At 29.3% G+C, this 24,713-nt stretch overlaps 2 protein-coding genes across 2 annotated transcripts; both read left to right on the top strand.

Moving 5' to 3' along the window:
- The first annotated feature begins 1,098 nt into the window (after positions 1 to 1,098).
- On the top strand, positions 1,099 to 4,205 carry LOC132919261 (large ribosomal subunit protein uL18). Its single transcript, XM_060980680.1, has 6 exons — positions 1,099 to 1,258; positions 1,438 to 1,623; positions 1,689 to 1,823; positions 1,890 to 2,092; positions 2,153 to 2,330; positions 3,960 to 4,205. Exons 1-6 carry the CDS (start codon positions 1,256 to 1,258, stop codon positions 4,155 to 4,157), a joined length of 903 nt encoding a protein of 300 aa, XP_060836663.1. The 5' UTR covers positions 1,099 to 1,255; the 3' UTR covers positions 4,158 to 4,205.
- Positions 4,206 to 9,800: 5,595 nt separating this feature from the next.
- Positions 9,801 to 15,530, top strand: LOC132919260 (protein slit). Its single transcript, XM_060980679.1, has 3 exons — positions 9,801 to 11,085; positions 11,509 to 11,720; positions 12,572 to 15,530. The coding sequence occupies exons 1-3, from the start codon at positions 10,825 to 10,827 to the stop codon at positions 13,314 to 13,316; spliced, it is 1,218 nt and encodes a 405-aa protein (XP_060836662.1). The 5' UTR covers positions 9,801 to 10,824; the 3' UTR covers positions 13,317 to 15,530.
- Positions 15,531 to 24,713: the final 9,183 nt, after the last annotated feature.

Genomic DNA, 24,713 nt, shown 5'->3' with positions numbered 1-24,713 from the left:
TAATTTGTTTTATAAGAGGTATCAATGTTTGGAAAATAAAGGATTTGTACTCTCGATTATCCGCCGAATAGGGTGGCAGGGCACCTACGGATAAGCGAATTCCGCGTATAATCCGCCAAATTAAAATTATGAATTTAACGTATCAACAATTACTAAAAACTAAAAAGTATTAATATGAATTAAACAAGCGTATTGTATTTCATGTCGTTATCCAGTAATCGGCTATCACAACCCAATTAAATTTATTTAAATCAATAATGATGTATTGATATATAATGTAAAGATATATATATTTTTTTTGTATACTGTTTATTGTTCTGTGCATATAGTACAGGTATGATGAATGTTGATGATTCCGCGATGATTCCGATTGACAACGGATAATAGTTTATTATTTACGTATTCATAACATTACTGGTTGATAACACGATTTAAATCTTAAATCGTGATTGATAAGAAACAACTGATTTTGAAGTGCAATGATTGGTTCAAGAATTTTGCTCTCGATCCGTGATAGCGTAATTCCGATAAGGAAAGTGCTGATAAAAAGCGCGTCTCTAGACGACACAGACCACGGTCTTTGACACAGACTAATAAACCCAAATTTATCTGTGCATGCAGCATAGACATAGACCTAAGTATGCAATATGCTAGCGTTTTCCATCTGACTGCAGTTGTGCATAGTGCACACTTCAACACTTGTCACTTGCCACAGGACAGGTGGCATAATTAAAATGATTAATATCCCCCATAGGGACATATAAAAATAAAACCAAGGTTTATAGATTATTATATTTATTATCTATAAGCCTTGATGTAAAAGATAAAACAACTTATTTTATATAACTGTGATGATTACTCCTGTCCACCGTCCGGTGTGATAACTTCATTACTTGGACAATGACAAAATAGTATGAATAAATGAAACAAATCACTCGTAAGTCGTAACACATCAAACTTCATCCACAGAAAAATGACAGATTACTCTGATCTGATAATAAAATAATTTTTTTTTCAAATTCAAAAAGTAAAACTAAAGTTAATCATGGAATAGAAACCGTAACTATGTTCACGACACGTGAAATGTTTAAAGTGATTTCTTCCATGATCGTGTACTGCCAATTTTAGGTTATGTTATCTCCTTCTTGGATTGTTGTCTCTTTTTGAGTCTTAGTACTTCTCTTGAAAAATCATTACTTTTGCACGGCGTATTCTTTAGGTTTACGTCGTTCGTTTGTGATTTTTCGTATTAACAATGGTAAGTAATCGAAATAAATTATAAGTAAATATATTAGTTTCAATTAGTTCTAAAGTTTCCCTTTTATACTTTCGCGGATTCAACCGGATAAAATTGCCAACCACTCTGTTTACCTAAAAACCATTTTTTTATAACCGACGATCAATTATATACGTTAATTATGTCGTTCTAACTTTCAGGGTTTCGTTAAAGTAGTGAAGAACAAACAATATTTCAAACGGTATCAAGTCAAATTCAAGAGGCGTCGTGAAGGTAAAACCGACTACTATGCGCGCAAACGTTTGATCGTTCAAGACAAGAACAAATACGACACTCCCAAGTACCGTTTAATTGTTCGTTTCTCCAACCGAGACATCACATGCCAGGTTCGTTTTAAATTTTATTCAATGACTTGACAGATTTTTTCAGTAAATTTTCTATGAATACTTAGGTTGCACACTCTCGCATTGAAGGAGACAAAATTGTCTGCGCTGCCTACAGCCATGAATTACCTAAATATGGTGTTAAAGTAGGTTTGACCAATTATGCTGCTGCTTACTGCACTGGACTTTTGGTTGCCCGAAGAGTAAGTTATTTAATTTTATTTTTGCGTTTGTAATGTCCTGTTTTAATTCCGTGTGTCTTTATTTAGTTATTGAAAAAACTTGGATTGGACCGTTTATACGAAGGCTTGAAAGAGGCTAATGGTGAAGAATACTACGTGGAACCTGCAGATGAAGGTCCAAATGCTTTCCGTTGTAATCTAGATGTTGGTTTGATGAAAACCAGCACTGGTGCTAGAGTATTCGGAGCCATGAAAGGAGCAGTTGACGGAGGATTCAACATTCCTCACAGGTAAATAAAAATTGGATGGATTTTGATAATTTATTAACCCTGTATTTTTTATATATATAGTGTTAAGCGATTCCCTGGCTATGATGCTGAAGCCAAGGAATACAGTGCAGAAACACACCGTAAGCACATATTAGGCTTACATGTGGCTGAATATATGAAGAAGTTGGAGGAAGAGGATGAAGATGCCTACAATCGACAGTTTTCTCAATATATTAAATTAGGAATCGTGGCCGATGATGTAAGTTATTTTATTATTTAATATTAATTCAAATTCGTCAAAAATAAAATAAGATATATACATAAAAATAAACAATATTTATTGGTGGTTATAGAATCAGAAGATTATTTCATGCCACAGAAAGTTTGTGGTATGGTCTTGAATTTGTATTTAACACGTTTGACTAACATGCAGCCGCCAGCGTCTGTATAAATATGATTAGTTATTGTTAATTTTTAGACCACTGGCTGCCGCACCATATCATTTATAGGAGGCCATATGGCCGCAGGCTGCTGTAAATTAATTTAGATTTATATTAACTTTTCCATGGCGTTACAATAATGATCTAGAAAATACGCTGTGGCATACCGAGAATAATTGCAATTTTTTAATGTAATACACATAATTTTAACATTTTTTTTCAAACTCAATAGTAATGTATACATCTGAGTACAAATTTATAATGACACTGAAAAATGTCCATGGCAGTCAACGTATTAAAACTAATACAAGGTTTTTATCATATTAAAAATGATAGTATTATCTAGTATTTACTTTTATATCAACCTTTAAAATGTTGAGTCCCGACAACCTACATTTGTTATTTTATGAAGTTCACACTTTATTAATGGCGTTTTATTGAAATATTGCAACTTCTGGTTAGCCATTAAGTATTGTAATTATTTTATTCAAATTTAGATGATGACATTAATACAATAATGTATTCACATATACATACAGACTTTAATATAAATACTTTCTACACTTACCTATAATAATTTGAATCATTGGACTACTGGATTTAATTTTTTTTTTTATTGAATATTAATATTACAATTTAAAATAACTATTTTTACAAGTTAAACCTGTGTTAAGTTATGTTTATTTTTAACAAGCTTGAGATATCACTGGAATACTAAAGTCGTGAATATGCAACTTGTTAAAACATTAATAATTGGTTCCTTTGATCTCTAATCTCTATTCATAATATTATGTTTTAGAATATCCCATTTTAAATTTAAACTTAAGAAACGTCTACCTTTTTTTACCACTAATAGATTTTTAATCAATATTTAGAAATTGCTACTAAATGATGGGTATTAAATATCTAACACATAAACGTATCTAAAGTATATGTATTAACCACACTTATTTATAGCTTGAGAGATATGTCAAAAGCCATTAAATGTGTTTATATCAGCAGTTCCCAAACTTTTTTCCGTGGTGCCTTTTTTTGGACCCAATTTAGCCATGGTGTCCTGCTGTGAATAACACGAAAGACAGAACAAAAAAAAATACTCATTGATAACCAATTTATGTAGACCACTGTGCCCATAGAAAGTGCTCGCGGTACACAGTTTAGGAACCGCTGGTATATATTACTTGTATTAATTTCAAACCTTAGTTTTTTACCCTTCGGTAAATATTTTATATTTTCGACAATTTAAGTATTTAAAGTTAATTTATCATATCAAAAATTGATGAATACTATCAATCCACTTGATATAAAGTACAACTTAGATTTTTATAAAAAAAAAGATCTGAGTATGTAAATATTACGTTTAACAATAAGTATTTTTGATGAATTAAAACAATTTTTACTACATAAGGTATAAAATTCTACTAATTTACACACTTTATTATTTTTAGTTGGAAAACATGTACAAGAAAGCACATGAAAATATAAGAAGTGACCCGAAACGAGATCGTAAACCTAAGAAAGATGTTGGTAAAGAGCCGAAACGCTGGAATGCCAAGAAATTGACCAATGCAGAACGCAAACAGCGTGTTGTGGAAGCCAAAGCTGCGTATCTTAAAGAGTTACAAGGCGAAGAGATGGAATCCTAAACCGTTTTGTTGCAATTTATTCAATAAAATATTAAAAACTCTATAAAAGCTTTTTATCTAATATTATCCAATATTTTTCCAAATTTATTAGATCTTCTTAGGATTGTTAACTCTATTTAGTTTATAAAGTTGTAAATCAAACAAGATATGGTATTACTAATTAAATGAAATAATACTAATTGTGCTAAGAGGTGTGGCTTTACTACACTACAAATATACAGATATTTGACTCTGGCGAGATAATGATCCAGCATTGCTCATAAAATAAAACTAGTTTCAGCACAAATGCATTCTTATTTTAAATAGAGTATAAACCAGAATCCTACAAACAATTTATTAATTCATACGTTATTTATACACTATCGTCATAGTTGATTAGAAATAAATGGGTAATACAAATGTTTGTTATAATGTGATTAGGAACTATTAAAGTAACATAATATATTTAAACATTATAATACATTAAGTTACTTTAAAATTATTATTTTTTTACAAGATTACATTATACTTTTGCTATGGTAAACTAAGTAGTACTATAAGTTAAGAATGCATATTGTAAATTAATTTTACCTTAATCCACAAGTTTTTAACTAGAATTAATTAATAATAAATGATGTAATCTTTTAAATACTTATATATTAGTAGGATGGTTATTTTAGGACAATTAAATTGTAGTTGTTTTGCTCTATAGTTCATCCTTTTTCTCATAAATAGATCACATACAATTAAAGCATAAAACAATTATTTTTATTATGATAATTGATAGGATATTACATAAGTTCATATACCTGCTCAATCTCGTATATGTATGTAACTTTTAACTGAATTATTTCAGTATGATTTTTGTTATCTAAACAACATCCCATTTAGCCATTTAAGTAGGTATATGCTTTAGGACGTAACTAATTGATCAAATACAGGTATACAAAGACAAATTTCTGGGGGCTTACAAAATTTAGCAATACAAATTGTGCCGCAACATAATAAAACAATTTTTTCCTCGGTTTAACCCTAAACCCCCAGACCCCAGTGTTTACGCGTCTGGGTAATTCAATAGCTGAATAATGTATATGCACAACTTTCTGCGTTTAACGTTATATTGACATTTGCTCTGGCGCGCTCTACCGATGATTTATTGTAACGAATCTACAGGATTTTATTTTTTATGGTGGGAGGTATATATCTCCTTGGCCATTGCCCTATACATTGTGCATGGCTCGCTTAGAATTAGCATCATAAATTTGCAGCTCCCAAAATTAGGGCACAGGTGCACTCAGTGGATTGGACACTCCTGATGTATTGAATTCAAATTGAAATCAAGTATAATACCTATAACTAGTTAACCAATTTTAAAAAGTACGTTTTCATATGCCTTATTAGTTATAACCTATAGTTATGAAATTTTATATTAAAGCAATAAAGCCCGTAATACTTCCTATAATGTATATATGTTTAAAGAACTTATTCCCTACGTTGGAAGACTATATATAAGTACCTGTAAATCATAATGATACCTACTTGACATTTTTTTAAATTCTAAGCGGAGCGATGAATAAATTGATTTTACAATGAAGTGGGTTTCTTAATTTTTTTTCTGTCATCAACTTTCAGACAGTAAAAATGCTACGATATTCAACTTTGGGGGTGATTTCTGGAAGAAATTGGATCCAGCTACTAAAAAATCTAATTATCTACTTTTTAATCAGGAAAAATATGAAATTTTATGCTAATCAAATTTTCAATAAATTTGATTTTGTTTTTTTAGATAACTTGAAAACAAATAACCATAAATTTCATGAATCATTTTCTATTATCTATGATTATCTATGAATTTTTTAAAACTATTTATAGGTATAATGGATTTAAAAATATTTTTGGTTTTTTTTTCTAAATTTTGATAATAAAATTATCACCAGGTCAAAATTCTAAATGTAAATAAATAAAAAAGTGGGCAAGTGGGTATCCCTTTGCTGTATAGTAGAGATGGAGAGTAAGTCACTGGTCACTATAATGGTTGTGTTAAATTTGAATGCAATGACAGGTAGGTATCATTGTATACGAAAAACGATTCTGAACGGAGATGATTTGTCAGCCAATGATAATTAGTAAGATATATTATATTATTATTTATTACCTATATTTAATTTGTAATATATCGTTATTTTACGCGATTTCGTAAAAATTAAATTTTATACACTCATAAAAATTTTGCTAATTGACACTAGAATTTTTTTTTTATAGTTACTTGAAGGAAAACTTATGGATAACCTTGTATAGGGTTTTTTAACCTTAGGTATAAATCACAAAAGTTTTATAAATTTTCAACTTCAAAATTCCTTGCAAATTTTCGAGATTTTGATATATTTCGTAAACATTTGAACTTTAAATGCTTATAAACAAAAATTGTAACTGACGATTTTTGATTTTTTTTTACTACGATAAGCACAACTTATAATAAACCTTGTATTAAATTTTAAAGATTTTGTGAAAAGCCAAATTTTTTTTATCGGCATTTCAAGAAAAAACATTTAAAAAAATCGAAAATTTCAATGGTTTATAAATAGTTTAAAAAAATTCTAAATATTTTGAAAATTTAATCGTAATTAGATAACGCTAATATAAACATTTGGTGAAAATTTCAAGTATTTGCAAATTTACAATGATTCGTTTTTGAGTTACAACAAAATCAAAAAATCGATTTTGTCGAAAAGTGGTTATGTATAAAAATTCCCGATTTTCCTTTATTTTTTCAAGGTCTTTCCTGACGCTTTTGAAAACTACTGGAAATTTTTTACTGTTGACCCCCCAAAGTACCAACTAGATGAATTTTCATTTTCAAAGAAGTGCTGAAGTCAAAAATCAAAGTATTATTACTACTCCAAAACGTGATGACAGACACAAAAATAAAAAATAAAAAAAACACACAACTTTGTAGAATCAATACATTCATCACTCCGTTCAGAAACTAAAATAGTTAGATTTTAACATGCACCTATTATTTAAAAATGTTTATTACATAAACTAGATCGTAATTTACCTAACAAGAATATTGATATTTAAAAAAATTGTAAAAAATCAGCCACTGGACTTAAATAAATGTTTTTACCATCTAATTTTTTTTTTTTTAATCAGATTTACAAATTGTCTAGAATATTTTTGAAATTTTTTTAATCAATTTTTAAGTTTTTATTTTTGGTGTTAAAAATAAAAAATGTATACTAGAAATGTAGCGCATGTCCCTCTGACTTATATTTTAAAGAAATTTTATAAGAATATTAATTAGAACAAAAGTTATTTCATTTTTTAATTTGACAGATCTCCGTGGGACACTCTGTATATTGGAACCATAAAATCTGACAAATATGCAAAGGCAATTATTTTTTATAGATATTTTAGATTAATATTACTTATTTTAACAATAGATAAATATCAAAGTTAATTATTTTGTTATAATTAAAAAACATTATTCATGGAGATTTAAAACTTTTATATACCTATGTTATATTATTAAAAATTTTACTATACGCAATGAAATTTTTGATTTATTTTAAGTATTATCTATCTAATTTTTTTATGAACCAATTTTATCTGTTTTGCGGGATTTAATAGTTATATAAGTTGATATATTATGGTAAAAAATAAAAATATATATTATAAATTTATAACAATTAAATGCGATATTTTCATAAAAAAATATACCGACTACCAACCTATTGTAACATACTAAGAGCAAAATAAATGACAGTCGAATAGGTAACGAATATACTTAGTGATATAACTGATAGACGGACTGTTTCCGATCAGAATAATTTTTCGTGTACAATAATGTATCATTGAACTCAAATTTAACATACTCATAACAGTAATCCACTTGATACTTTACACCTAATGTATAGTTGAGTGACTCACTTGACTACCTTTTTTTAATTGTTTTAATTTTTAGTTTAAGTTGTATACAACATATAGGTTGAAAAAAAAAAATAAAAATGAACATCTGGTTATTGCATTGGTGCCTTATTACAGATACCTATATACGGCTATACATACGCCTATACATATATATAGGTCATTTTGTGTCTAATATAACTTATTAGTTATTATATTTATGTTATAGGTTATATATATATAGGTAGTAATATATATAATATATTCTGTTTACCCCAGTGAGTGTGTTAAACAAATAGTGTCCAGTTAATCCCTATAAAAAACTAAAAAAGTCCTCTTAAGTTTTTTTCTATAGGTTATCAACTTGATCAAGGTCTGGTTAACATATTAAAATAACAATAATAACACTCATTAAGTCATAACCATTCGGTATTCGGTCATCACTCATAATGATTTATATTGGTTTCGTGTATAGCGACGTGTCCGGACGTACATGGCAATATTGACATTCTTTTACGTGCGTCTCGGTCGACAGCGACACGATCGTCGAACACAACTTATTTTTCCGCATAAGCAGTTAATACATAAATCACAGGATTGGGGGGAACAAATACTGAAATACGCACGTTTTAGCCGATAATATTAAACATTATATAACTATGAGATTTGTAATAATATGTATATAATAGCCAAGAGGTATATCGTGTATGCTATAATTATATAAACGGTAATCGGTATAATATTATTATCGTATGCGGTATACCTATATATGCAAGGTATGAATAAATTATTTTTATACCTATTGGCTATTTCTATATATATAAGAATATAAGATGTAGCTGTATTGGTGTACAGGGTGATCCGTGATCTCTGATTCACAGAGTTTGACTTTTGACTTCGTTATTTATAATTTTCTTGGTCAATATTAGTACCCATATGTATTTTTCTTTTTGTACAACTTCAACAGGAATTTTACAAAAATAAAATCAATACATTTTATTTTGGCGATTTTCTGTTGTTTTTTTTTTTTTGTGGATAGCTATTTGGAATTTTATTTCCCTAGTTTGGAATAATATTATTGATTTTTGTTCAAAAACCGAACTTAAGTGTACATTGAACAAGAGAGTTCAAACCGAACCAAACATTATAACTACCTAGTATACATATAATTCGGTCCAAAAATCGAAACAATGAAACTATGAAAGCCATAGAAAAATAAACTACAATAATAGTTAGAATTTTTTTCATATTTTCCTCACCGTATTACCGTAACGTATTTATTTCATTTTTGAGTTCGGTTTATCCTCGCATAATAATCTCCAAGGTTTGTAACGCTTTAATAATAAAAAAAAATTATTTTTTTTCGATATTATTTGATAATACTTATGACGTGTTTTGTGTCTACAAAAGGTAAGTACACCGGAACAAATATTTAAAAAATAAACAATTTAATACTTATAAACAAAAAATAAAAATAAAAATCATATTTTAAGTTGTAAAAATGTATAGGTGTCTTATATAAAAAAAACTTGGGCAAAAACGTTTTTTCAACTTTTTTTTTTTTTTAACGAAAAATGTTACTTAACAAGTCACCTTGTAGAAAAACGCGCGTGCATGTACTTATATTATTTTAAAATAATGTATATTTCCATTGCGGCAATCGGTGGAGGACCGCGACCGGTCATCGCATCGCGGATAAAATATGTCGTATTATTATTATTTTATGTCCGCGTGCGCAAAATATTCGAATCGAGGTCGGCCGACCGAGTAGACGTGTCTCGTTCTCGTCGCTCCAACGATAATTGATAATCCAATAAATCGCATCATTGTTCGCAAGCCCCCCACCCCGTGCAAATCTACCGTAGTGCATCACGCATTCACGCGCATCGTCGTCGCCGTCGTAAATTCGTATTTATCGGTTAAAACGGATCGTCGCCGCATCAGTACGTCGTGTGTGTACTCACTACTACTTCAGTAGTACATAATATTACGGCACGACGACCGGTCGTCTCGTGTATCACTGCACGACGTTCGCCACTCGGTTATTTTTTTATACTGTACATTATCATAATATTATTACGATCTGTGACGGGAAACATTTTACAATGTTCGCGACGTTATAGGCACGCGTGGTGAATAATAGGGGTAACAAAGGTATAATATAATATATTTTATAAAAAAAAGAAACCGAAGCCAACTGCAGCGTTCGATTTTTGATATTATATCGTCGCAAGGTACGTACCACGTCGTTATAGTTGTTAAAAATATATAATACTACTGTACTGAACGGCGGCTCTCTGTACACGGCGGCGGTAGATTTTTGAATCAGGGCTGCGCGCTCCGTCGAACAATATAGCCGGGTAACGTTGTGCCTCCATAGCGCCCCCGTGTCGATAACCTCAAAAAAAAAAAAAATAATAATAATAATAAAAAGGCAGTGCGCGAAAAAGAAAAAGAAAAAGGGAAAACAATATAGGGGAAAAAACCGATTTTGCCCGACTCTCGTACGATACTATTTAGGTCGACCGCGCGCGCGGTTGTTTGTTCGATAAAAACGATTTCATCGCTCAACACCGTTCGCGTTAAGCGGTCATCGTCGTCTCGCATGCGTCCCGCCGTCCCCCGCAGCTGCCTGCAGTGGTGGTGGTGACGACGAGCTGTCGCCTGTCCGTCCGTCCGGTGTTATCGCTGCGCCGTTCTGATCCCTGTTCGTCGGTGCTGGTGCAGCTCTCCCGGTCCGCGTGAAACCCCCATCCCTTCGCGTTCCGGCGTGGACGATCCTATGGCCGCGTCCACCGTTCCGGCGCCTTCGGTGGCCGCATTGCTGGTAGTGATGCTGCTGGTGGTGCTGCTGCCCCCTTCACCGGCGGCCGCAACGTCTGGGCCGCAGCCGGTCCGGTGCGTCAAGAAGGAGTTGAGTGCGTGCTACTGCGGCCGGACGACGTACGACCGACAAGAACTGTACGCAGTCAACTGCACGGGAACAGGGCTGTCCATGCAACAGAGTCTGGACGTGTTCCTGAACCTGCCCAGCGAAACTGAGGTGAGTGATCGACTAACTCCTGCAGTCCATAGGTGGCACTTGGGCGTCCAGAAATTAGATATTAAAAAAAAAAAATGATTATAACCCTAAAAATATAAAAACGAATCGATAAAATTAAAATACTTTGAAATTTAATTACTTACTCTTAATAATCATTAATTTTCCTTTTGTCACCTTGCGTCTTCTAGTTTAGAGAAGAACGGTTGAACAAGTTATCCCCCTCAAATAATATCCGAGAGGACAATTTCACCCACATGACCCACACCCCCTTTAAATGCTTCCTATAGCTTGGACCGCTGATAGATGATTACAATTAATTTGCTCACCCATACTATAATTTGTATTAGTAGATAGTAGATGAGAACCCGTTAATCCTGTGCCTCATTTCCGTACTCGTACCAACTCTTGTTCCTCTGGTTGCAGGTGCTGATATTCACTGGCAACTCTATGCCCGAGCTGCCGACAAACATATTTGGCGTCAACAGCACCATGGACAAACTACGATTCCTGGACATGTCTAACAACGGTATACAAGAGATCAAAGGAAAGAGTTATCATCACGTTTCAAATGTTGAACGGCTGATACTTAACAACAACAAGATAGGATTGAATGGCATTGGGTTTCATCATCCCAGGTGAGTTTCAGACATGATTCTTTTTTTATTTATCTTAGTATCTACCTAAGTAATGTAAATTTCATAATTTTAGTTACATCATAGTGACAATGACCTCTTGCTTTTTAATTTAATCAATATCTCTTGTTAAAATAAATGTATTTACATAAATCTATCTGTTTAAACCACAGAAATTATGAGTAATATTACTCTATGGCTTAAACTTTAGGACAATGTTTTAAAACACTTTTATCGTTGTTAATTTTAAATATATTTTTGAATTTAAAATCTATTATTTTTATTTTTTTTTTAAACAATACAAGTGTTATAATAGGTGGTTATAGTGTTATTCGTCTCTAATGAATATTAAGTAAGCTATTATATAAATTTGTGAGGTCACTATTTTAGTATTCATTAGAAGTAATAATTACTCACTAGTGTGTGATCTCATCATGTTATTTGCTTGCCACACCTAGTAGGACCACCTACTGATTGAATTATTCAGCACCAGAATGTCTATATAAGGATTGATTTATGCATTTATTTTAAATACTGTTCTGTTAATATAAGTAAAAAAGTAAACATTGGTATGCTTTCTTCTATAATTTACATAAATTCAAATTTAATTTAACTTTAATATGCATTTATTTTAATAATAATACAACCATTACAATGAAAATAATACTTGGTCTAAAATTTTGATTGAAATTTTCTTTTCTTTAAAGGTTCCTCCCAATATTTTCCCTAATAATAGAACATAACCTTAGTAATAATTAAATATTTCCACATATAAAAATGTTAAATTTTTTTTTTTTTTTTTAATGAAACAAAACAAACTTTAAAAATTAACAACATTCAATTTTATTTTATAGAGTATTTTCAAACTTTGAAAGTTTGATAGAACTACATCTCACTGATGCATTTGCTGATGAAGGTGTTATGAATATAACTGCCGACTTGCATGAAGTATTCCTCTACAGTAATTTAAGTCGCTTGGCCAAACTTCATCTTGAACAAAATAAGATGAGTGTCATAACAGAACCTCTTGTTTTCTGCCCATTAATTCGTCTTCTTGACTTACATCTCAGCAACAATCAACTTACAGGCATTGATTTTGACATAAAGTGTATGTCACATTTGCGTTTTATTGACTTGGAAGGTAATCTTATACGTGGACTCTCTGAAGAACAATTCTCCATCTTGGATAGTATACAGTCCAATAATAGATCTTTAGCCATCGACTTGTCCAATAACCCATTTTCGTGTGGTTGTAATATTGAAAACCTATATAGTTGGTTGCGTACCACTAAGGTGAGTGTTCGCAACGGTGAGTCGATAAGATGTAACCAAAATTTGCCAAAAAACCCTCTTGATCCATATGCTGCTTATCGCAATGATTGTCCAACTCCGATACGCAAAACATTAGTTGATGGTAATCACGGTGGGCACAAATTGGTAATGTTGTTTGTGTTTTGTGCTGTAATTGCATTTTTGGGTGTAGTAGTATATGTATCTAGATTTGGGTTGAAACGATTAAGACCTGAATTTAATACTTCTTCGAGAAAAATACACTACACAACTATTGGAAAATGTGAAGAACAAGAAATACATGTATGATAATATGACAAATGATTAGTGGTGTTAACAGTATGGCATGTGGAAATTCCGACTCATGCTTTAGGGAAAGACTGATAATCGTTTATTTTTTTTTTTTTTATTATTATTCAATTTAATTAAATAATTAAAGAGTATATTTATGAATTGTTACTCTTTTGTATAGTTATGTTATGAAAATTTTGAATGAACAATTTTAAAAGAAAACATTTTAATTTTTGATTGATGCAAGTTTTTTTATTATTTTTATTAATGACATTAAGAAAATGACTGTTATATAACATATTTATTATTTTTTTAAATGATTTTTATTGTCGATTTGTCATATATTGTTGATCTCTAATATCTCTTGTTCCTTTGAAGTATCTCTATTTGTAGGGTAAAAGTATGGCCAGTCGGACTTTCCACATCTGTTAATACCTACTCCCCTTAGTAGCTATAAAAATCATGTCGCTTTGTGTTCATTCACGTCATGTATCTGTTATAAAGGAAACTTAAAGTTGACTTTACCTAGTATCTGATTAAGTATTATGAATTTTTAAAGATCCTAGTGAGATGTTACAAAAATACACCGTCCCAATTTGTTTTTATTTTTTGTTGCTAAGTGTTAACATTATATAATTTTTAAATGAATGAGCTTTTACATATGTATTTATGTACTTACAAAATTACGCTAGTTATTTTTGACTAGCACATGTTTTCAACACACTATTATAGTCCACTTTTCCTAATTTTTAATAATTTATGACTTTCTTAGTATTATATTAAAATTTAGAAAATACTTAAGTTTATGATGTTTAGACATATTATGTCATAACGTATAGTAATCACTAATCATGGGCGCAACTAAACCTACATTTTTTGGGGTGCTAATATTATAGATATTGGATTAGTGTTCAATTGAACATTATTGAAAGCCATTAAATATATCTCAACTAAAGTTATAAAATAAAAACAAAGAATATGGTATTATCATTTGGTGATGCTGAAGTCTTCTTAGCATTCCCTGGTTGCGCCTATGTTCACATTTCTTGTCACCAATATTATTATGTAACATTTATGTAGTTATACCTTTGTTATTTGATTATCTGTACTAACTTATGCCTTATGAATATTGTATTCTTGTTAGACAATCAAGAAACTCGAGAAAAACACCAATGGCTTTTTCACAATATATTTGCTATAATAATGATTAATATTAATTTTACATTTGTGGTAAACCATAATTTTAATATATTGTATTAAACAATGTACTCAAATTTCATCTCATGTTACATCTATAAACATTCTCAAGTTTCTTGAATTACAATATTTATTGTAATTTATGTTATATGTAAATATAAATGCTTAGGATATTTAACTTATATTTAGAAGTATAATTACACATAATAATTTATTTATCTATACTTGGCTAAAATTTAATTCTTAATTATATGCAATTTACAGTGTACGTTTTTATACCATTGTTAAAACTTGTTTCTTATAGATTTAAGTATAGCAAAGTAAATACTTCACGTTTCTCATTACTCTTCACTTGTAATCATAACTTATACTTAACTGCTTATTAAATACTTAGGCAATTGTTGACAATCCGAAGTTGCATATCTTGGATTCTTATGGTATTGTAATAATAAAAATTAACATCACACTGTAAACAAACCTTCATTAAAAACTTAAAAAGAACAACAAAATAATGTTTAGGCAGCTTTTATTTGTCTCGTATTATATGATTGTTTTAAAGGTAACATCATCGGAATATTAAAAATGTTTCATAAAAAATGAAAAAATGAAAAAAAAATGTTAAATGTACTTAACAAATTTGTTGATGTTTTGTTTTGAATCTCGGATTTTATAACGTTGTTTATAATGTGTATATATTATGATGAGTTGTGAAGACGCACTTAACACTTTGCGCTCCGTTGTCAGTTAAACGTTTTCTGATAACACCGTTTTAGCTGAGTAAATAAAAGACTCCAAAACATGTCATATCGTTTGATTTTGCTGGCAATTTATCTTACGTGCAGCCGACGTATTTTCATTTCACAGTGTAAACCCAAGTACGCGTTGATTGTTACTATTATTAAATTATTATATTGGAGCGCAAAGAGTTGAAACGTTTTTTTTTTATTATTATTATTATTATTATTATTATTATTATTATAAAATATTATATAAAAGAAAAAAAAGAAATAATAAAAAAAAAATATATACATATAAGTATATCGTATAATATATATAACGCCTTTTAGTTTTTAAATTTAAAAAAGCCTCAGCTGTTTTAATTAACACAACGTATATACGTGTGTGTGTATATATATAATATATATATATTGATTTTTCTCTACAACAAAGAAATATTTTTTTATATTATAATAACTAACGATTATAAATTATAATTGAAAACTTTTTATTCGGTACATCGAGGGACGCGTCGTCGTAGTATCTTATGTCGTAGACCTATATCCTCGTTGTCACGTTGCAGTGTGTTAAATATTTTATCGTCGTCGTCTATATAATATTATCGAATTGATCGATATTCGCCCCTGCGGCCTGCAGGGTGATGAGTGTACGCCGAGCCAATTTATTTCATCAGCTCGGCGAAGCGTCCAGCGCGTGTGCGATGTACCTATGTGTCCTATATATGCATAATGAGTAATTGAATTATCGATACAGTAAAATTATATAGTACCCACTTGACACGACTATGTGCCTGTGCAATTTAAAATTCCGGGTAAACGGAAGTGCGTGGAGTTTCGAATACAATCGAATAATGTATAATAATACGCTGTCGACATTATAATAGGTATACTCTATGTCTATACCTATCTACCTCATCCTCTATTCGTGCATTTTTATTAATTAAAGCGATTCAAAAACGATCGCCCGTTTTATTTGTATTATAATATGTATAAGTTACCTACGGCGCCGACAAAGCGATTTTTCATTTCGAATCGCCGGCGACCACCCGATATTGCATGTATCTATTTTGGTGAAGTCATAACAGTAAACTATATATATATATATATAATACAATATAATCATGCGATGTTCGTCTGTCATTCGATTACGAACAGGAAAACGGATAATAATATGCTCTTAAATATTTAGGTACCTTCTACATAAGTTTTTGATTTTGCGGACAACAGATTTTGTACAAAATCGAACAAAAAAACCGCCTAATATTGTATTAGCCAATTAAATAAGTACAGTAAAAACCCATTAGTCCGGACAGCCGTAAGTTTGTCTTGTTATGTAATTATATTTTACTTTTTGATATTAATATAAATAAAAAATAATAATATGCAAGTAATAGTTATATGTATTACTTTGTAATGATTTTGTTTGGTCTAACACTATACATTGAATTATATATTTTATAATATTATATTTAATACAATTTTCTTAAATTTATAATTTACGATTTTTGGTTATTTCGTTTAATTTGGATAACCTAGAGCCCTAATTATTCCGGATTATTGATGTTCTACTATATAGGTATTAGGTATAGCCGGTATAAGTAATATAATAAGGTCATACGTTTCAACATAATATATATATTATATATTAGTGTCCCGTGGGGATTTACCCATTGCGATATCTCCTGTATAATAATGGAGGTATCATTTTTTTTTTTATGATAGAGACAACAACTACAAGTATTTCATAATTTAATTTAACTTAATCTTTTGGTAAAAAGTTAAAAAAATAATTTTTTATTTAACTATTTAAAAAAATTGAAGATAGCCATTTCGTAATTTATTTTTATGAAAATGCTGACGTTTCAATATTTTATTTTCATTAATTTCATGATTTTTAATATTTTTAGTTTCAAGAAAATTTGTGAATTATTTAATACTATATAACTATATAAGTGCCAGTGTTATCAAACATTTTGTGGCTCTATAATAATACAAAAATATTCTTGAAACTAAATAAAGATATTGAAAATCACGATACTAATAAAAATAAAATGTAGACAAATTTTCAGAAAAATTAACTACAAAATAGCTATCTTCAATTTTTTGAAAATAAATAATAAAAAAATTTTTTATTTTTTACTAAAACAAATTTAATTAAAAACATGAAATATTTGTAGTCTTTGTCACTGTGTGTTTTTAAAAAGACATAATTATGATATCTCCATTATTTCAGGAGATATCGCAATGGGTAAATCCTCACGGGACACCCTGTATACATGTATAGAAAGAGAAAAATAAAATATTAATGAGATGATTAAAAAATTAGATCATTATATTTTACATTTTTACGTTTAAATTTTTTTTTTCTTTATTAGGTAGGTACGCTTATTGATATATTGTGAGAAAATGTCTACAACGTGGAACTGCAGAATTTCACTCCATATATTTTACATATTATGTAAAATGTCAATATCTAACCTGAATTTATAAATTGTGTTACCTGCAATGTTATTATAATACGCTTATTATTCACTTTTAGACTATTCTGCATTTCTGCACCATATACCTTTATGACATACATATACTTATAGATTTACGAGACCGAGTGAATCAAAATTGTAGTCGTTGATTGGTTTTATATGTGCCACGTCGTTATACTGCAATGTGTCACGCATCGATTTTAAGTACGACACTTTTACCTCTCGCTTTTATGTGTTTTCTCAAATCTATAAGCCATACCGCAACCGCATTACCGCCTATACTTAACCGCGAGGAAATACAATATTTTGGAAATATGTTCATAAATTTGATACGTCAAAAATATGTCTATTGTAAGACATAAACATATAAGCCATTCATCCCCAATCAAACAATGATTCTGGGTGTTGAAATATTAAATTATAATTTAGTTATCACCCTGTAGATTGTATACAATAACTAATAAGTAGTATTTTCATACTGTAGATTAGCTATCTATAGTTATACATTTATAAGGAAAGCGAAAATGCAGAGGTGACATATTTTCAATATTGTGTGCATGCGGCAGTTACAAAATATTAGCTATAATATTATTATTATAATATAGTTTCTTATTATGGCAGTCGAGATATGCGACCCGTTGCCAATAATATACGTGTTTGAGTGCATTTTATATTATTATATGATTTATTATTCAATGTATTAAAATCTTTCTTATCAATTCAACTTAACATTGTTTGGATTACTTTATTATAATCTCTTCCTTTCAACACTGGGGTTAATGTGTACATTACGTATGAATTTTTTTTGCATTTTAGTGGAATGGATTCAGTTATTAGTTGAACTGCAGTTTTTTTTTTGATTTTCTATTGAACATAATAAACCATTTTTAGTACTAATAGTGCTTATCAATAGATTATAGGTTGGTAGGTATATGTATATAACAAATAAATATAGATTTAATTTAAAATAAGTATACATAATACTGCAGCTTGACAAATATGATTATGATATTCTTTACCAGTTATGAATTATAACCATTGCAGACGGGGAAAAGGGTTAAGAAGTTAAATCTTTCGAAATTGTTTATTCCTTCATAAAAAATATTTACCCAAATTGTACGATTTTTATATTTATGGTATACTATAATACCGATAATTCCCTTTAAAAACTTATTTCCCTAAAATATTGCCTACCTACGTGGCTACGTGTGGTTGGTTAACAATATTTACTTATTAACCTAACCTTTATTCATTTTATGCTAACTAATTATGATTTTTAAATAATATTGGTATACAAGTACTGAAGTATACCTACTTCGCACGGCTACACATAACGTAATGTACTGATATGATGTATCTATCCATTATTTGATTAGGTGCTTATGCATGGCATACCGTAGTTTTAATTTTGTAAATAATAACAAATTATTTATATATTTTTAAAGTAAATACCTATATGAATAAATGTTTATATTTTCCTGGTAAATGTGAAGATTATAAATAATATACCTATTATATGATGGCGGTGTTCCGACTGCCTGAATATTATTCATCTCTAGTTTATAGACTTGTATAGTTGTATTGTAATATTATATAATATTATGCATACAATGTACCTACTTAATACTTGACAATAAGGTTCTATCGTGTTTGTACACTTTGTTCAACAATAATATTTATGTATTGTGGCCATAAACGTATAGCCCGCGTTTGTATTTTAATTAATAACATTATAATATATAAGTGTAAACATTTCGAGGATTAGAGCTTTTTGTTGTTACGTTGCGTACGGTAAAACAGCGAAAACAATAATTATTATAATATAGTAGTAAATATATGGCAGCCGACGAGTCTTTCAGATTTAGTCGGTATATTAATATATATTATTGTGATAAACATACAAAGTTCTAACTATAGTAATTAGTAACTTCTTATGCGATCTTTCTGTATGTACAATGAACTATACATTTTATAAAAAATTTGTAAAAAATCAATTTCGAGTAGGTTATTGCAGCAATTCAAAATTAAACGCTATTACCTATAATGAATAATGATATTTATGATCAACTCAGCTAAAATGTTTAAGTTGTAATAATTTACCAATTGTTTTTCCTTTTGAATTTTCATAGGTTATAACTTATAACAATGGTCATACTAGAAATCAACGAGAACCGATCAGCTCACGTATACGATATTATTTTTATATCCTGCATATATTTGTGAAACGGTATAACTCGAAAAAACTGGCCACTGACATGGCGCTGATATTCATTTAAAAATAGGATACTATCGATTTGCAAAGTGTGTAGTGGGAGATACTTCTAAAAATTAACATTTTTAATACCTAATAATTCCTTTAAAAAAGATATTGGCATCCCCTGCAAAAAGTGTCCGCGCACGGCAATGGAACATAAAAAATATACATTATATACAATTATACTATATACATAGGTACATCATGTGTATAAATCGTATGATTCACTGCTGGCGTTGGCCGAAATTTTATTTTTACCGATCCGGTGGAAAGGCGATATAAATCATGTCTTCGACGGTTGCTGTAAATACTAGGTGCGCCACTGGCTGTATTATATACAGTATATACACTGAAAAACACTTGCATGCCGTGCGGGGTGTAAAACATAATAATAATATAATATATAATGCCAACGAAGCGCCCGATTAAAAACGACACTTTGGCACGGTATCAACTTACTATACGAACGAGGTCGACGTGGAATATAGGTACCCGCATATAATGTTGGAGCCAAAGTACATCCAGCTCTGTACACTGTACGATAAAATATGTAGGTGAATATTATTAAATTAATACAATATTATTTAGTATTTACTCGTGCTATAGAGTCAGAACGTAGTTGTTTTTTCAAATATGCTAATTTACAATACAGTTATGATACGGAACCATATCTAACCAGATCCGTACCGAAGTCCATCAATACCCCTGGCTGTTTAACATACAACGTATTCCCACACTTGTAAATTTTTAATTCTCTCAAATAACTTATTATTTGGTTCCTAATAAGATATAGATATTTGAATATTAATTCGAATTTTTATTCATTGTTGTATTTTAAATGTGCCAACAAACTAATGTTATAACCTTATAACATTATTCGAATTCAAATTTAATCGATATAATATGAAAACCAACAAATGATAATAGCGACTTCTTATTAAACAAACAATTTACAAATTAAAATCAACCGTGGATTTATTGTAGATATTTATAAAAGTTTAGATATCCAATATCATCAATATTTATGAGCTTTAAACGTTCATAAAAATTATAATTATAGCTTAGATAATATTTATTTTAATTTTATAACCAAAAAAGTTATGAGAAATCTTGGAGATAATTTTAAAGAATTATGGATGTTGGAACTTTAGAACTATACGTAAAATATGACTCACTTAAAATTTTTTCAAACAAAAAAGACATTAAAGAAACACCAGAAGTTTTTTATTGATCTACATATTAAACCAATAAACAATCAAATTAGGTATATAATAGAAAACTATCAAACTTTCAAAAAACTAATCGGTTAAAAATGTGATCATTAAACTAGGTGTCGTAGAACTCGTAGATACAATAAGTAATCATTTTTAATTCCGTTCTAGTTAAATAGAATATTCGTATTATCATTAAAACGTCAAATTCAAGTTCCTATATACATATACGTTGGTCCCTCACTCCCTCCTTATAAATAAATAATATATAAATATATTATTTTGTGATTTATAAACACTGAAGCACATTAAATTGTACTTGCACTACTATATACTCGACTTATATATTATATTAATAACTTTAAACTAAAATCAATTATTATACATTTAAAAAAATATAAATAGCTTTATTAAATTGAAGGGTTAGGTACCTATTGGATAGATAAAACTATCAATAACATCTACTGTGTAGTTAAAATTGTACATACACATACATAATATAGACAACTACATTGAATATGTAGCTAATATTCACGGCCCCAGTCTGTGAAAAAATAGATATTATAAAAAATTATACTTGTATCAAAAGTTGCGAAATCGTAATAGCACGACAATGATCGTTTTTCCGCTGTCATGAATGCATACAATATATTATACATTATGTATACCTAAACGACTACACATAATATATGCACGTTTGACGTGCCTCAAAAATATGAAATAAATATTTATTTAATACTACGCGTATATGTTGCAATGTTGTACATACTACATATTAACACATATATATATATATATTATAGGTATTGCTACCTATTTTTTTTCTAGCAATGAATTATGTATAATAGGTAGGTAACCTATAGGTTATTTATTTATATGTATATAGTTGTTTATACAGTGTGATTCACCAATCATACTAACCTCTAATTCTTACATCAATAATGCATTTATTTAAATCCCTATTTTTGGTTATTTTTAAGTTTACATGCTAAAATTACCAAAGTTTCAATTACTTGTAAATTTTTAGGATTGTAATGGCGATACAAACTTTGGTTTTTCAAGTAAAAGAGAAACACCCTTTCTAACTGTAAATTATTTATGGGGTGATTTCCTTTAAAGTTTCGATTTATATAAATTTAAACTCAGGATAATAGTTCACTTTTCACTATAATGAGTTTAAAAGTATATAAAGGCTCTTTAATGATATGAAAATAGTTGTAATTATTAGAAGTATTTATATTAATATTTTATAATCTGTAAAAATTGTGCTGAGAGTAAGTATAGCTGTGGAACGTAGGTACTATAGATTCAATATTACATTTATTTTATATATTATTTTAAAACCGTTTAAAAAAATATATAAAATAAACCGTTTTATTCGTATTAAACAATATTAACTCAGAAACTATTCATTACATTTTTAATTTAGAAACCTACATCAATGTACTCTAAAAATCTACTTAAAAAAATGTTAATAAAATAGTGAAGTTCGTATTTGTAAAAAAGAAGTCTGTATCACCACTACAGGAAACTCCTGAATGCCTACAAAAAATTTAAATATTTTAAAATATACATGAAAATTTCAAACATTAGAATTTCAATAAATGCGTTTTAAAGAAGAAAAAAGGGTGTTGAACATGGTATAAAATACTCTGTATATGCTTTTTATGTAGTACTTTTTACAGTTGTATACAGGTAATAATAGCTATACAGTGTACATAATACATGTGCAGTGTGTTGTGTGTGTAATGTGTATATATGTAGGTCGGCTGTCGAACGTTCTATATAAATATTATATATTTTAAAAATAAGGCAAAACGGTCTCTTTATCCGTCGAAAATTTAAACGAGTAATACAAAGCGTATGTATACATAAAAAATGTGTAATGTCTATATTAAGCATGTGTTGTGTACCTACTTTTGTGATGTTATTAAATATATTACGTACCTATACCTTAATCACTTGATTTACAATTTAATTACGATTAGCAATAAATAGTTAAAAGTAACCCAACTAAATTTACGTCCTGCGAATGATTTATAATTTATGTACACCTTTTGAGTTTTGACTATTGCCAGTTATTTTAATATAATATACATATTAATGTATTATGTTACCGCTTAAGTCCGGAATCGGGTTTTCTATAAAATTTCAACATTGTTAAATATATATACATATACTTTTAGTTGAACGTTAAGTATTTACATTAACATGAAATAAATATTTAATTTAGAAAATATATTAAATAATTAATAATTATTCATACAATTTCATGTTACGAGTTGTTTAAGTATTAACCTTCACTATAAATTATAATAATTAACTATCTAATTATTAATTAAGCTTCATTTCTCAAATGGGTTTATCATATAAACTGGGTAGATGGTTGGGACAAAAATCTTAGATTTCGCTTCACAAAAAAAATCAACACTAGGTACTGCACATTCCTCGCAGTTCTTTATAAATTAAAGAAAGATATTATATAGCTTTACCAATGAATACATTTATAATGGACAAAAGATGGGAATTTACTCATTGTTGCATTTCAATTTTAAATGAAACGTGATACCAAGAAGTCTACACAGATGCCTATAAGACACAAGACCAAGTGGGAATCTCACTAATACTTCGAAACAAGGATATATTATTGAGGTTACCAAACACATGTTCCATATGTATATACGGCCAAGCAATATAGCGATACTCGAGGTGATTAAACCAATTTCTTTATAATGTTATACTATTGTAAAAAAAAAATATTTGTAAAAACTGTAAATACTTCAATCTAATTTAAATTGTAACTACCTAATGGCCGCCATAGCTGTCGAGTTTATATGATCAATAAAAAAAAAAAAAAAGAAAAATGATAAAATATTAGTTTTGGTTTCTGAAAGTAAATTTTGGTTTTTCGTTGTTTCTGCGTGTTTTCATTTTGTTCCGGTAACATAAAAATTTCAAGTGCATATCATAATACAAACATTATACTGCTACATAATATATATGTATATGCCTACATAATTTTGTATGGTGAAATGGCGTCGCCGGGGCGCATTATGGTGACGCCTGCAGTATTAAGTTTGTATTATTGTCGTCTTCGCAGTCCATACACGGAACAGATAAATGTATTATATTGTAGGATGATATAATACAATGAGTGTTATAATTTATATCACAAAGACACAAACGATTCAAAAAATACGGACTGAAATATAATATGATGGTGAATAGACTGCAGATATACCTAGTAGAGGTATAATGTGAACCTTTATGTTCAGGTATAATTTATGTACGGCGCCTTTTTGTCCTATAGATTCGTGGTATATACAGCAACAACAGTCAATAATATATACTATATAATATAATGGGTTCCCGTAGGCATTATTATTTTTTGCCACCCGCCTCGGGTATAACCTTTATAGTCTTAAAAGTACCGTCGGTACACGTCTTATTATTGTCGATGAAGATCACTAGGGACTTGATGGGTCGTATAGTCATTTATATATTATATTATATTGTTGTATTCACATAATGTATAA

The sequence above is a fragment of the Rhopalosiphum padi genome, chromosome 2, assembly GCF_020882245.1.
Source record: "Rhopalosiphum padi isolate XX-2018 chromosome 2, ASM2088224v1, whole genome shotgun sequence".
Lineage (NCBI taxonomy): Eukaryota > Metazoa > Arthropoda > Insecta > Hemiptera > Aphididae > Rhopalosiphum > Rhopalosiphum padi.
The sequence above is the reverse complement of the archived record's forward strand: the minus strand, read 5'-3'. Positions and strand labels throughout refer to the sequence as shown.

Bases quoted from the DNA above. Each gene is read 5' to 3' on its own strand.
- LOC132919261 (XM_060980680.1), top strand. The intron at 1,824-1,889 runs GTAAGTTATTTA...GTCTTTATTTAG, and splicing joins GACTTTTGGTTGCCCGAAGA to TTATTGAAAAAACTTGGATT. The intron at 2,093-2,152 runs GTAAATAAAAAT...TTATATATATAG, and splicing joins GGATTCAACATTCCTCACAG to TGTTAAGCGATTCCCTGGCT.
- LOC132919260 (XM_060980679.1), top strand. From the start codon at position 10,825: ATGGCCGCGTCCACCGTTCCGGCGCCTTCGGTGGCCGCATTGCTGGTA. The intron at 11,086-11,508 runs GTGAGTGATCGA...CTCTGGTTGCAG, and splicing joins ACCTGCCCAGCGAAACTGAG to GTGCTGATATTCACTGGCAA. The intron at 11,721-12,571 runs GTGAGTTTCAGA...TTTATTTTATAG, and splicing joins ATTGGGTTTCATCATCCCAG to AGTATTTTCAAACTTTGAAA.